The sequence below is a fragment of the Mastigoproctus giganteus genome, chromosome 11 (genome assembly GCF_048544385.1).
Source record: "Mastigoproctus giganteus isolate SK-2022 chromosome 11, ASM4854438v1, whole genome shotgun sequence".
NCBI classification, from domain to species: Eukaryota; Metazoa; Arthropoda; class Arachnida; order Uropygi; family Thelyphonidae; genus Mastigoproctus; species Mastigoproctus giganteus.
Window position 1 is genome coordinate 40,151,428 of NC_143585.1, and position 14,739 is coordinate 40,166,166.

General features: G+C 38.8%; 1 protein-coding gene across 2 annotated transcripts in view; it reads right to left on the reverse strand.

Moving 5' to 3' along the window:
* LOC150077938 (uncharacterized) overlaps window positions 1-14,739 on the reverse strand; it is a 635,130-nt gene that overhangs the window by 150,202 nt on the left and 470,189 nt on the right. For both annotated transcript variants that reach the window (XM_090384667.1, XM_090384666.1), the window contains one exon: window positions 11,844-13,780. In XM_090384667.1, the coding sequence (XP_090240793.1) occupies window positions 11,844-13,780 (1,937 nt within the window). The remainder of the gene's footprint in view (window positions 1-11,843; window positions 13,781-14,739) is intronic.

The window sequence follows — 14,739 nt, forward strand, 5'->3', positions numbered from 1 at the left end:
CTGTTCAGTCAGTTTGGTGTGACATAAGCACTGCGAAAGCAAAAATAAGAGGAGTGTGTTATAGACATAATGACTCGAATGAGTACAATGAACAACTGTAAAGAGAAATAGTGGGCTAGTAAATCAGAATGTCTTATAATGGGGGATTTTAACTTCCCAGATATTGACTGGAACTTGTGGGTTGGTCAATCACACACTAGTAAGACTTTTGTGGTTTTATCGGATGATTGTTTTCTGCAGCAGCATGTTCAAGAGGGTAATACTCTTGATCTGGTTATCAGCAGTGATCATTCGTGTATTAAGAATTTGCAGATAAAGGAACCACTAGGTGGCAGTGATCACAGTGTACTGATGTGGGATTTACTTAAAGATTTAATTACCATCAGGGGTAAAGGAAAGGGTTTTTGCTTCCGTAAAGGTGAGTACAGTGGTCTCAGACAGTTTTTAAGTTCTGTACCGTGGGATCAACCGATGATGTTACCAACAGTAAATTCTAAGTGGGAAGCATTCGAGGAATTAATCGTGGAAGCCACTAAAAGTTTCATACCTATTAAGAAATATTGTTCAAGGTTTAGGCCTAAATGGTTATCAAATGAACTAATGAGACTCGTGACAGAGATTAAAAATGCATGGGATGCATATAAATTATCAAGTGACTCAGAAGCCTATGGCAGATATAAGCTACTCTGTAACTGGGTCACAAAGGCAAAGGCAGATTACAAGAAATCTTTGGCAAAGGGTGCTAGGAAAAGAGCAAGGATTTCTTTACTTATATAAACTAAAAGGAAGGGGATGAATCTGATTGGTCCATTTGATATCGATGGTTCGACTGTTGATGATCCTGCTCAGATAGCAAACAAACTGAATGAGTATTTTGCATCTACATATAAACATGAGGAGTTATTAAGGTTTGAAAATGGCAGAAGGTTATCAAATTGTAGCAGGGGGCTTAATGATTTTGTAATAACTGAGCGCAAGCAAAGTGGAGGAGAAATTGTTGAAGTTAAACATAAGAAAAGCACCTGGGGTGGACGGGATCTATCTAGTTATATTAAAGGAGGCAGCAAAGCAACTAAGCAAACCCTTAGCCATAATTATAAGAGCATCCTTGGACTCAGGGGGAGGTCTGGAGATGTGCAAATGTATCCCCAATTCACAAAGTGGGATCGAAGGGTGACAAAAGTAATTACAGACCAGTTAGTTTAACTTCTGTTCCGGGTAAAATAATGGAGGCACTGGTTAAAGATGCATTGCAGGATCATCTAGACAAGACTGCAGCAATAATTCAGACACAGCATGGGTTTGATAGGATACAAAGGAACTGGAGGCAAAAAATAATTTTGATATCATATATTTGGATTTCAGGAAAGCTTGACACTGTTGCTCATGGAAGATTATTGCAGTAGAAATTGGAGAAGAATGGTATTAAGGGTAAGTTGCTACAATGGATAAAAGGATGGTTGAGTGGGAGAAGACAGAGGATGGTAATCAATGGGTGCTGCTCTTCGTGGACTAATGTTATTAGTGGAGTCGAACAGGGTTCGTTGTTGGGTCCACTGGTGTTTTGTATATTTATCAATGATATTGATGAAGGTATATCAGGCTTGGTGTCAAAGTTTGCAGATGATACAAAGGTTGGCAGGGTTGTTAACGATAGTAATGGCAGTGTGCTATTGCAACAAGATCTAGAAAATTTGGGCGGATGGGCTAAAAGTAGCAACTAAAGTTTAACCTTTACAAATGCAAAGTACTGCATACGGGTAGAAGTAACCCCAGAGAAACGTACCAACTGTATGGTACTACACTTAGGTGGTAGAAAATGAAAAAGACCTGGGAGTAATTGTGCAGTCAGATATGAAGTTTTCTGACCAATGCAGACAGGCTGCCAGGGCAGGTCATGGGGTTTTGTCAGTGATATATAGGAATTTTGCTAGCAGGGAAAAGGAGGTGATTATCCCTCTGTATAAGGCAATGGTCAGGCCACACCTCGAGTACTGCGTACAGGTCTGGAGGCCTCATTTTAGGAAGGATGTAGATTTACTTGAGCGTGTACAGAGAAGGGCAACAAGATTGGTGAGGGGAATGAAGGGATCCTCTTACCAAGAGAGGCTTAAGTTCTGCGAATTGCAGTGGCTGGAGACTAGGCAGCTGCGCGGTGATCTGATTGAGGTGTATAAGGCCTTGAATGGGTTGAGCACGCTGAATTCTGATGGGATCCTTCCACTTGTTCAGATTAGAATCTAAGGGGGCATAAATTGAAATTAAGAAAAGACAGATGTAGAATAGATGTGTGGAAATTTGCCTTTAGCCAGAAGGTGGTTAATTGCTGGAACAAACTTCCATCTGGCATTGTGGAAGTTGATAGGTTAAATAAATTTAAGGAGGAACTGGACAGGCATTTGGAGGGAATGGTGCGATTTTTTTTTGGCTGATGCTGCATAAGCTCATACAACATGCTTTCTTGCATCACACGCCACTACTACATGACAAAGGCAGCCTATTACCACCAAGTACTCTTATCTCTTTTAATGTTTGCTTCTCCAGTTTTTAGGCTTGCTATAACAGGGACATCACCAACATTACAAAGCAGAAATCACTTATGCTTTCTGGCTGGTCAGAAGAAAATAACCATCTCTAAATAAATAAATTTTATGTTTATACTCCTGGATGGCCATACGTGGTCAAAAGAGCTTGAAAAATACCAAGAATACAATAACATTAATGTATTTAGTAATAACATGGGCTTGAACCATGATAAAATCAAATACATTTACTCGTGTATCCTCATATTTGACTACTCATTACTGTACAGTCATCTTTCAACACTGGTACTAGGAGCAAGCCACATTCTAGTTCGTACTTTTGTTTTTTTTCTAAATCAGGAAAGGGTGTTCATTTTTCATTTTAGTGCATTCAATGGCATGTACATTAGAATCACTTTGATTATTGCCATCTATAACAACTGATGATGGCACATGTTTCAAAATCAATAGTAATATTTCTATTACATCAAAAAAGTACTCATCTATCATCTACAAGTACAGGCAACCCCCATATAACACAGTACTTCCACAACACGGTTTTGCCTTAACATGATTGATAAATTGCGGCAATCCTCGCACAACACGGTTTGAAAATTGTGGGAAATCTTACATAACACAAAAAAAAAAAAAAAACACACACATACAAGTTGCAGTTTCTGGTTTATTGGTCTTTTCTCTTAGCGTAAATTGAAGGTCATGGGTTTTGTAGTAAACAAAACCCCATGACCTGTAAATGCAGACAGGCTACGGCAGGTCATGGGGTTTTGTCAATGATATTTAGGAATTTTGCTAGCAGAGAAAAGGAGGTGATTATCTCTCTGTATAAGGCAATGGTCAGGCCACACCTTGAGTACTGCTTACAGGTTGGAGGCCTCATTTTAGGAAGGATGTAGATTTACTTGAGTGTGTACAGAGAAGGGCAACAAGATTGGTGAGGGGAATGAAGGGATCCTCTTACCAAGAGAGCATTAGCATTTAGCATTAGTAGAGGCATTTGATGCAAGAAAGCAAGCTTATGCAACATCAGCCAAAAAAAAAACCCACTTCCACTTCACCCCTCTGTTCGTTCAAAATACCTGTCCAGCTGAGCCTTAAACTTATTTAGGCTATCAACCTCCACTACAAGGGATGGAAGTCTGTTCCACCAACCAACCAACCACCCGCTGGCTAAAGGCAAATTTCCGCACGTCTGTCCTACATCTGTCTTTCCTCAATTTGAATTTATGCCCTCTCAGGTGATTTTTCTGAGCTAGAGGAAGAATCCCATCAGCATTGAGCATGCTCAAACCATTCAAGGCTTTATACACCTCTATCAGATCACCTCGCTGGTGCCTAGTCTCCAGACACTGTAATTTGCAAAACTTAAGCCTTTCTTCGTAAGAGCACCCCTTTGTTCCATTCACTAATCTTGTTGCCCTTCTCTGTACTCTTTCCAGCAGCTCTACATCCTTCTTGAAATGAGGCCTCCAGACCTGTATACAGTACTCTAGGTGTGGCCTGACCATTGCCTTATACAAGGGAATAATCACTTCCTTATCCCTGCTGGAAAAATTCCTGTATATCATTGACAATACTCCATGAGCTACTCTTGCAGCCCGTCTGCACTGCTTAGAGAACTTCATATCTGCCTGCACAACCACCCCCAAGTCCCTTTCATTCTCTAGCACTGTCAGTGTAGTACCACAGAGTTGATACATTGCTCTGGGGTTGCTGTTTCCCATGTGTAGTACTTTACATTTGTCAATGTTAAACTTCATTTGCCACCTCTCAGCCCATCTGCTCAACCTTTCCAGATCCTGTTGCAGTAGCATAGTGTCAGTAGTGTCCTTGACAACCCTGCCAACCTTTGTATCGTCTGCAAACTTGGACATTAAGCTTGATATACCATCATCAATATCATTTATAAATACAGAAAACAATAATGGACCCAACAAGCCCTGATGGCCTCCACTAATAACATTAGTCCACGATGAGCAGTGTCCATTGATTACCACTCTCTGTCTTCTCCCCCTCAACCACCCCTTTATCCATAACAGCAATTTGCCTCCAATGTCACACTGCTCCAATTTGTGTAGCAGTCTTCCATGTGCAACAGTATCAAAAGCCTTTCTAAGATCCAAGTATATAATATCAAAGCTATTCCCTGCATCCAGTTCTTTTGTGACTGCATCATAGTATCCAATCAAATTGGTCAGGCAAGACTTCCCCTTAACAAAACCATGCTGTGTCCGAGCTATAACTGAAGTCTTGTCTAAATGATCCTGCAGTGCTTCTTTAACCAGTGCCTCCATTAATTTTCCTGGAACCGAAGTTAAGCTCACAGGTCTATAATTACTTGTGTCAGCCTTTGATCCTCCTTTGTGAATTGGGGTCACATTTGCATATTTCCAGTCTATGGGTACCTCCCCTGAGTCCAAGGAAGCTCTCATAATTATGGCTAAGGGTTTGCTTACTTCCTTTGCTGCCTCCTTTAATATAACTGGATAGATCCCATCCACCCCGGGTGCCTTTCTTGTGTTTATCTTCAACAACCTCTCTTCACCTTACTCTCAGTTATTTCAAGATTCTGTAGCTTACTGCTAGAGTTGAATACACCTCTGGCATTCCCCTCGCTGAATAACTCCTCATGTGTGAATGTCGATGCAAAATATTCATTTAGTTTGTCAGCTACCTGAGGAGGATCATCAACAGTTGACCCATCAATATCAAGTGGACCAATCTGATTCATCCCCGTCCTTCTAGAGTTTACATAAGTAAAGAACTCTTTGCTGTTTTTCTTTGCATCCCTTGCCAAGGATTTCTCGTAATCTGCCTTCACCTGCCTAACCTCCTTTGTAACTTGGTTGCATATCAACTTGTATCTATCACAGGTTTCTGTGTCATGTGTTAATTTGTAAGTATACCATGCATTTTTCTTCTCTGCCATATGCCTCATTAGTTCATCTGTCATCCATTTTGGCCTAAACCTTGAACAATATTTCTTAGTTGGTATGTAAAGCCTAGTAGCTTCCAAGATAAGTTCTTTCAATGCTTCCCATTTTGAATTTGCTGTTGGTAACATCATCAGTTGGTCCCACTGTATAGAATTTAAATACTGTCTCAGTCCATCGTAGTCGCCTTTACGGAAGCAATAACCCTTCCCTTTACCCCTAATGGTAGTTACCTCTTTGAGTAAATCCCACTTCAGCACACTGTGATCACTGCCACCTAGTGGTTCATTTCTCTGCAGATTCTTAATGCATGAAGAATCACTACTGATAATCAAATCAAGAGTATTACTACCTCTAGTTGCCTCCCGAACATGCTGATGTAGAAAACAATCATCCAATAAATCCACAAAAGCCTTGCTAGTGTGTGTGTGTGTGTGTGACCAACCCACAAATTCCAGTCAATATCTGGGAAATTAAAATCCCCCATTATAAGACTCTCTGATTTACTGGCCCACTCTATTTCCCTGTACAGTTTCTTATTATACTCATCAGAGTCATTAGGCCTATAGCACACTCCTACTCTCAATTTTGATCTCCCAATGCTTATGTCACACCAAACTGACTCAACACTGCACTGTCCAGCGATGTCAACTGGCTTCACTTCCTTGGTTTTTATGTGTTTCTTAACTAATAGCATAACCCCCCCCCCTTCCTATCCTGTCTATCCTTTCTGTAGACGTTGTCCCCAAATTGCAGTTCTGCATCCCTTATATCTGTGTGACACCACGTCTCTGATATCCCAACAATATCTGCCTTTGACGTTTTGAGCAATACCTCAAATTCATCAAATTTATTTACTAAACTCCTAGCAGTGGTGTACACGCAAGTATACCTGCACCTGTTTCTATTCTTAGCTACCCTAACACAACCCATGTGTTTACTTGTACCGCAATGGCTCCCAGCAGTCTCTGAAATATCATGCATCTTGTTTTTTAAGGCTTCTGCTCATTCTAATAGAAGCAGTACAAGAATCTCTTTCACCTCTGCCAGTGGCTACTGTCAATCTATTGGTCTTTGTCTCCCCCCCAAGCTAGCAGTTTTCCGACCCACCTAACACTGCCTCGATAGCATCAGCAAATATTCTTGCACCCTTTCTATTTAAGTGTATCCCATCTGCAAATTGCAGTGGCTGGAGACTAGACACCTGCACGGTGATCTGATTGAGGTATATAAGGCCTTGAATGGGTTGAGCATGCTGAATTCTGATGGGATCCTTCCACTTGTTCATATTACGAACCTAAGGGGGCATAAATTCAAATTAAGAAAAGACAGATGTAGAATAGATGTGTGGAAATTTGCCTTGAGCCAGCGGGTGGTTAATTGCTGGAACAAATTTCCATCTGTCGTTGTGGAAGTTGATAGGTTGAATAAATTTGAGGAGGAACTGGACAGGTATTTGGAGGGAATGGTGTGATTTTTTTTTTTTTTTTTTTTTGGCTGATGCTGCATAAGCTCATACAACACTTGCCTTCTTGCATCACATGCCACTGCTGCTACTACTACTACTATTTCTTGCATTTGCTATATAGCAGTGGTCTCCAAAGTACAGTGCACGCACCGCTAGGGGGTCGTGAGATAATCCCCAATAAAATTGTGATGCCTGTTTTCCACACTCATATATAATCTAGATATAATGCATACCACATAAGTTATTTCTAAATAAAACAAATAGTTTTGCATTACATTACATTACTCTTGTTTCATTAATGATTTCTTATCATTTTGTACTGGAACTTAAATTTAATTTTGTTTTGTATTTTTTTAATTTGTGATCTTTTAAAATTATATATGATTTTAGATATAATGCCATTCATGTAAATGATTTATAAATAAAAAAATATATCAAACTTATATACAGTCGGACCTCTATACAGGTTGTCTCAAAAATACACGGCATAACTTCAGGAATGAGTTCCTCATATGTAAACAATAAAAATATTTTCTTTCAACATAGTTCCGGAAATGTTTTTTCCCCGAGTTATTAACCGGGATGTCTTATCTCCTGCAGGTGATTTCCTTCATCACGAGGTACTGACAGAATCTAGTGGTTTTCCATTCCAACCATGTACTCAAATCAGGAGCAAGCGGATATACACTTTATGTATGGTTTGGCGGACAGCAATGCTCTGCCGACAGAGGACAACCAAGATTTATGACTCCTGAAGTAGAGGAGGAGATTTTGGATGTTGTGCATGCCACTCCTGGAATCAGCACGCGCAGAATAGCAATGCAGCTGGCTGTACAACATTCGACTATTTGGAGAACACCAACTGTATCCTTATGATCTGCAACGGGTACAGGCCTTGTCACCAGCAGATTACGCTGTGCGAGTAATGTTCTGCCAGTGGTTCTTGGAGTAGTGTGGTACAACCTCGCTTTCCTGCCTTAGTGATATTCACAGATGAAGCACAGTTCACACGAGACGGAATCCAAAACGTTCACAATCGGCATGTATGGGCTGAGGAAAACCCACATGCAATTCTTCCATCAGATCACCAACAGCAGTTCAGCCTCAACATCTGGGCGGGTGTTTTTGGTAATAAGTTATTTGGACCCCATGTACTGCCAAACAAACTCGCAGGGCGGGCGTACAGAAACTTTCTGGAAAACAACATGCCTGATTTCTTGGACGACACGCCACTGATCATTCGTCAACAAGCATACTTCATGCAAGATGGCACGCCTGCATATTTCAGCCACCTAGCCCGCAATTACCTGAATAGAAGGTTTCCTGATCGGTGGACCAACTGCCTGGCCTCCACGCACACTGATTTAAACCCACTAGATTTCTTCTTGTGGAGCCATTTAAAGTCATTGGTGTATTCAACTCCGGTAGCTGATGTGGAAACTCTCCACAATCGAATTGTGGCAGGTTGTGAGACAATACAAAACATGCCAGGAATTTGGCATCGTCTTTGCGAGTCTATGAGATGTCGATGTGAGGCCTGTATTCAGGCAGAAGGTGGACATTTTGAACAATTACTATAAGGTGATGTGAACAGTTAAGTGTCGTAGACAGACCTTCAAAACTCGGAAACCAAGCATTTCCGGAACTATGTTGATATCAAATATTTTTATTGTCTACATATGAGGAACTCATTCCTGAAGTTATGTTGTGTATTTTTGAGACATCCTGTATAACGAAATCGATCGTTCCCTTGAAAAAATGCATTATACAGAAATTTCATTATAAAGAAATATGACCTTTTCAACAATGAAAAATACTGAAACTTCAGAACTATAGTAAAAGATGGGAAATAAATCAGAAATAAGTGGGAATGGTTACATTTTCTAACATTTTAAAACAATTTATTAATACATACATATTAAGAAATGACTACGTACATGATGCGCTAAATATATTAGTACACTTTTAAGAATTATGTCAAAATATGATTATTTTTTGTTGTACACTGGATTCTACTGTACACTGTTCATAAAAATGTCCGAGTTTGTTTAAACTTTAACCACTCAGATATATTTTCTGTTACATTTTCTTCCCACTGAAAGCTTCGATGCAAAGTTTCAAATGCTGTCCCAACGTTTGGAATGTTTAATATTGCCCTCATTTTCATCCAACTCATCATCGATATCGTCGCTAGTTCCTTAAATATGCTCCAAAATGTTGGAGTCATTCTGATATTCAGCTACTATGACATCATTATCAACTGCTAAAAGTTAGTCAAGAACTATTTCTCCACTGATCGAACTGTGCTTGGAACTCTTCCCAAGATTTCTCAATGTCTTCTAGTAGTTCATCCCTCATCTCTGTTAATTAGCATTTTAGCAAAACCTGCTTTTGAGAAACAATTCTTAATTGTTATTTCCGTCACATCTTGACTACACACTTTTGCCAACTGTGATATGCACATCCACAAATCTATAACAGAATCTATAGGTTGGTTGGTTTCTATTCTCAGTATAATTTTTTTTTAGTATGAGCATTTTCAAATTCTTGATAATGTCTTGGTCCATAGGCTGTATTCATGGTCGGATTTCAAATTGTTGTGGCACTAAGCTATAACATGTATGTAGCCCTTCTCCCTTACTGTTCACCCATGACAATATTAAAAAAGGATTTTTTAAGATGGAGCGAGGCCTTAAGTTGTAGCTTGTTTAGCTTATATGTAAATCTGGCACTGGCTGCAGTTAAGACAAATTATTCAAAAGGAAGAAAACAAGCTTCACACTTGTAAGTTTTGAAATTATCAAGTGAAGGTGAGCAGGGCAGTTGTCGACAATCAATGTGATTTTTCTGTTTTCTTTGGTCATCTTTCTATCGAAATTTAAAATCCACTGCTAAAAAATTTCACTTGTCATTCAAGATTTTTTGTTGTAGTTCAACTCTAATGACTTTACTCCTTTGAAACATAGGAGTTTACTTTTGCCTATTGCCAAAAGCTTCAATTTTTCATTACCAGCCATATTTGCAACCAAGAGTGTAATTCTCTCCTTACTATTTTTACCACCCAAACATTTATCACCTTTAAAAGTCAGTGTCTTGTTTGGCAAAACATTTAAAAAATAGACCTGTTTCATCAACATTGAATGTATCTTTGGACTTATAATCCTCTATATATATATATATATATATATATTTTTTTTTTTTTTTACCAAAACTGTTTCTTTCCAATGGGCATAGTCTTTGATTGCAACTCCACTTTCATCAGAAATAACTTTATCGAGTAAGCCATGACGCTCTTTAAATTTGTCCATCCAACCAGAACTGGCTTGAAATGTTATGTGCCCCAGAAAAGATGCATACTCCATAGCCTTGATATTGGCATGCTTTGGTCTCGAATCAACTTCATCCACTTAAAAACTGCTTCATCTACATCTTCCCAAAGGCATATTTTTCACACTTCCACTTTTTCACACTACACTCAAGGATTTCCTCTTAGACACTGTAAGGTTACTTGCACAGCAGTTAAAACAAAACAGATTAGGGACCACTTGTAGCTACCATGTAAACAGAGACAGGTGAAATTTAGTGAAAGCGTGGATGACTCATTTCTTGGAAAAACAAATGAATTTTCCGAGATAAAGGAAAATCACTCTCTCCTAATTCTCTAATAGGGTGCTAATGGTAGAAAATAGGTTGAGCAGAGCCCGCATCACAAATATGCCTTAATCTTTGCCAATGGCTGTGGACAGCTGATCAGCAGGACTTCTCTGTATAGTAGTGTATAGGTTTTGTTTCTTTTTAGCCATTGCTGACCCTCTGCCGGGCAAAGGCCTCTCCCATTAACTTTCATCTTTTCATATCCCATGCTGTGGTTGGCCAGTTTCCTCCTGCAGGGTTTTACAGGCACCATTAAATTATAAAATGTTTTAGCTCTTAAATTCATGGAATTAACATCTTTAGCTATTAAAAGCTAAAGGGATTAATTCTTCATCCCTTTAGCTCTTAATTTGTGCGTTCTACAGCATCAGCTGTATTGCCTAAAGGCCAGAGGTGCGAACAATGCGTAACCAGGTCTCTCGAAATCAGTTCGTTATGCAGAAATTATTTTCAGTGTAATGACCAAGGGGAAATCAAAAAAGCTCGCTACATAAAAAATTTTGCTATATGGAAGTTCATTAAAGAGAGGACTGACTGTATTAACCCCCCCCCCCCCCGGGTGCGAGCCTTTTAAGTAAAATGAGGATGTGCGACCAAAAATGTTTGGAGAGCACTGTGCTATACTACCGAATTCTGTGAGTTTTTCAAGTTATTATGGTGAAATGTATTTCCCCTTCCATGAAATATTCAATCATATAAAAAACAAATACTCTGTATATCACTTGTGCATATCGGAGATCCCTGGGTTAAGTTCTGTGCTACTGAACTTGGGCCTGTTTGAGACCATAAAAAAAAAAAAAAAAAAAAAAAGAGAGACTTCAAAGAGTGCAGTGTAAGACTTTTAAAGAGAGCAGAAGGTACACGGAATCAAGATGCTGCAGAAGAGATTGTGCTTAGCAGCGATGAAGAGGGAAAAAATTAAATGAACGTACATTAACTGACATACACTGTATAACTATCACAGTTCGTAAGGTAAGACATTTGTTCAGTTATTACTACTATAAAAATTAAGTTTCCCGATGGTTTATATATATATATATATAAAAGGTAGTATTTTTGTTAGCTTTTGAAACGAACGTAACCACCCCCTTTTGTACTGGTTCTTAGTCCTATATAACACGAGATTTTGCAGAAGCCAAACTACTATTTATATGAGGGTTACCCATATATATAAAAAAATAAATAAATAAAATAAAACAAATAATAATCAGCAATTCCAAAATATAAAATAAAAACTTATATACGTACATAATGCTCTTCTTTTCAAATCGTCTAACCCGACTCTTCTAAAACCTTTTGGACGACCACGGGGCCTCTTTGGTGGGATGGTTGTGACTTTTACTTCTGTATTAACATTACTGGCATCAGTTCCTTCACTACATGTATCTGCAACAACTCGCAAACGTTTTGTAGCCTCAGTAGCTTTTGAATTGATAATGGTTTTCTTCCGCCTACGTCTCCTCATTTTTAGTCTCGTTACTTGTTGTACTTCAGAACCAGCTGTATCACTATCTTGAAATGGCTTTGGCGGTACAGGTATGTCTTTGGGTTCATTCACCCCAGATCCTTCATCACAGTTACCAGACACCTTCTGTTCTGCATCGGAAACACCCCTAGATGTTCTAAGATCTGTAGCACACTCTGGCAAATTTTTGGTTTCTTCTTTTTTGACACGCCTCTTTACCCACCGCTTCTTTGACTTAGAATTATCATTGCAGCTTTTTTCACCTTCGCTACTAACACTGAATGAAGTGCTAGAACTAAGGGCTGGACTTGGGGTTACTCTTGCATCATCAGACAATTCATTAACTACACTACTTCCACCTACTGAAGAAGCACTACTGACACTCTGAGCACTGCTTGGAGCACTGTGCTGTTCAGGATTTGATGTGGAAGCAAATGATGACTGACTGGTATCATCAGAAAGGATGGATCTCCGCCTTCGTCGTCTTCTGGAAAGCATCCGAATTTTCTTTACTGGTTGTTGTTGTTGCTGCTGCTGCTGTAATTTTTGGGTTGAATTAACAGAATTAACAAAGGACCGAAATGATTCTAAAAAACCACTATTAAGATTACAAGCATTACCAGTGGCCACATCTGGTTTTCCCTCTGGTGTCGGATCTGTTGTACCTTCATTTTTGCAATGTGCTTTTGCAGTGATGTCAACAGTGGAGGATTGTTCATTTTCATGAGAGAAATTTGAGTTATTACAATTAACAGTCAAAGAAAGTGGTTCCATTTCATTTTCTTCTGATTTTGGCCGTTTTTGGCAATCATTATCATCATGATTAGATTTTCTCTTTAATGATGCAGTAGTACCAACAACTTGTAGATTGAGTGGCTGAACCTGAGTAGTGGGTACAGGTTCCAGTAAAATCTGAGTACTTGACTGAGAAGGGACAGAATTATCTGCACTCTCAACACCTGTTTTGGAAAGATTTGTTTTATTGTCAATTAAATTTTCAATGCTGCCCTCTGGTGGGAGACAATTTGAATGTATTTCTGACACAGCAGACAATTTGTTATCTACCTGCTGAGATGAATCAATTACTTTTTCTGGTTCTGTTTCAGATATACAGGATGGATCACTTTTAGAGCTTTTTGTGATATTATTAGATGACTCATTATGAGTTAACTCCGAAAGGACCGATTTGGAAGGTGGAGGATCACACGTTGCAACTTCATGTACCTTTGTTATAATGGAGCCAACAGCTGTGGTTACAGTTAAAGAACTACTTGTTGTGGTGACATCAACATCTGGAGAAACTACAGCACTATCATTAGTAGCTGTTCTTGCTAACTGATGAACTGTGACTGGAGTATGAACAGGAACTTGAATTTTTGAAACAGTGTCACACTTTTCTGCTTTTGTTAAATTTTGTGGTAATTCTTGATAATTATGTTCAGAACTGACTACAACAGAAGGCTGGATGGGCTGGCTAACTGAGGTACAACATGAATAATCATGTGGCTCAGACATATTGTCTTTTGAAGAAAGAGACACAGCAGTTTGTGCAGATGATGCAATAACCTGACAAAGTGGTGATGAAGTTAACAAGGAAGGATTAGAAGTTACAGTATTAGCATGTTTTGAAACATCTATTGGTACTGAAGGATCTTTTTCTGATCCACACGTTTCCAAATTCTTTCCTCCTGCATGTTTTGCACCATGTAATGCTGAATGCCTGAAAACAGAGGGAAAAAATTATGAAGGAATTTCATGAAACATTTAAACCATAGTTCCAATTTAAAAATTTAGCGATAATCAGCAATTGTTAATTATTATCCAAATTTCTTAGCAAAAACAAAAGAGAACATTATATTTGGACTGTCATACTTTCTTTTTGAATGCCTACTCCACAAAGAATATTTGCTTTCATATATAGAGAGAAAAATTACTGTTTCAGCCATTACAGTGGTGTAAAAATTTTTTTAGAATTTATGAGTTCAAGATGGCAAAAAAGTTATGGTTTTGGTACAGTGAAACACCAGTCTTGCCTCAGTGTAAAGAACCGTGGGATGAGATGTGCAAAGGCTTGGGAGGGTTTTTTTCACAAAATTGGGAAAACAAATTGGATTAGCACATGGGACAGTTTTGAAAATAGTTGCACACACAAAGAAGAGCCTAATACAGAAATTAATGTTTTAGCCATTATAGTGGTACAGCCACTCGTCGTATAACACGTGTTTACACTACCCGAATTCGATAATACACGATTTATAAATAGGAGAACGATATCGTATATAACATAAACCGAATTCGCTTATGCACGATTCGCCTTTGTGTTGTCAAGAAATGGGAGTCGAACACAGAATCACCCCAACTGAACGCAACATGATAGGAATGAAGAGAAGATTCTGAAAATGTATTTATGTTTTTTATATCAGTGAAGGGAAAACACATTTCAACACAATAAAGTAAAAACCCACACAATTCCAGCTATCGGTATCATCGCAAATGCCATTAGATCAAGTTTACTACCAGTTTATAACAGATTCCACTAGCAGAAACGCAGCTGGAAATTGTTTTTGTTTTATGGTAGTAATCCCTAGAAATGTGCTTTAGTAAAATGTGAGGTGTTAATAGTGTATCTCTGCCTTTACGGTGTTGTTTATTCAGTTGCTACACACGTGCAGCTTTGTT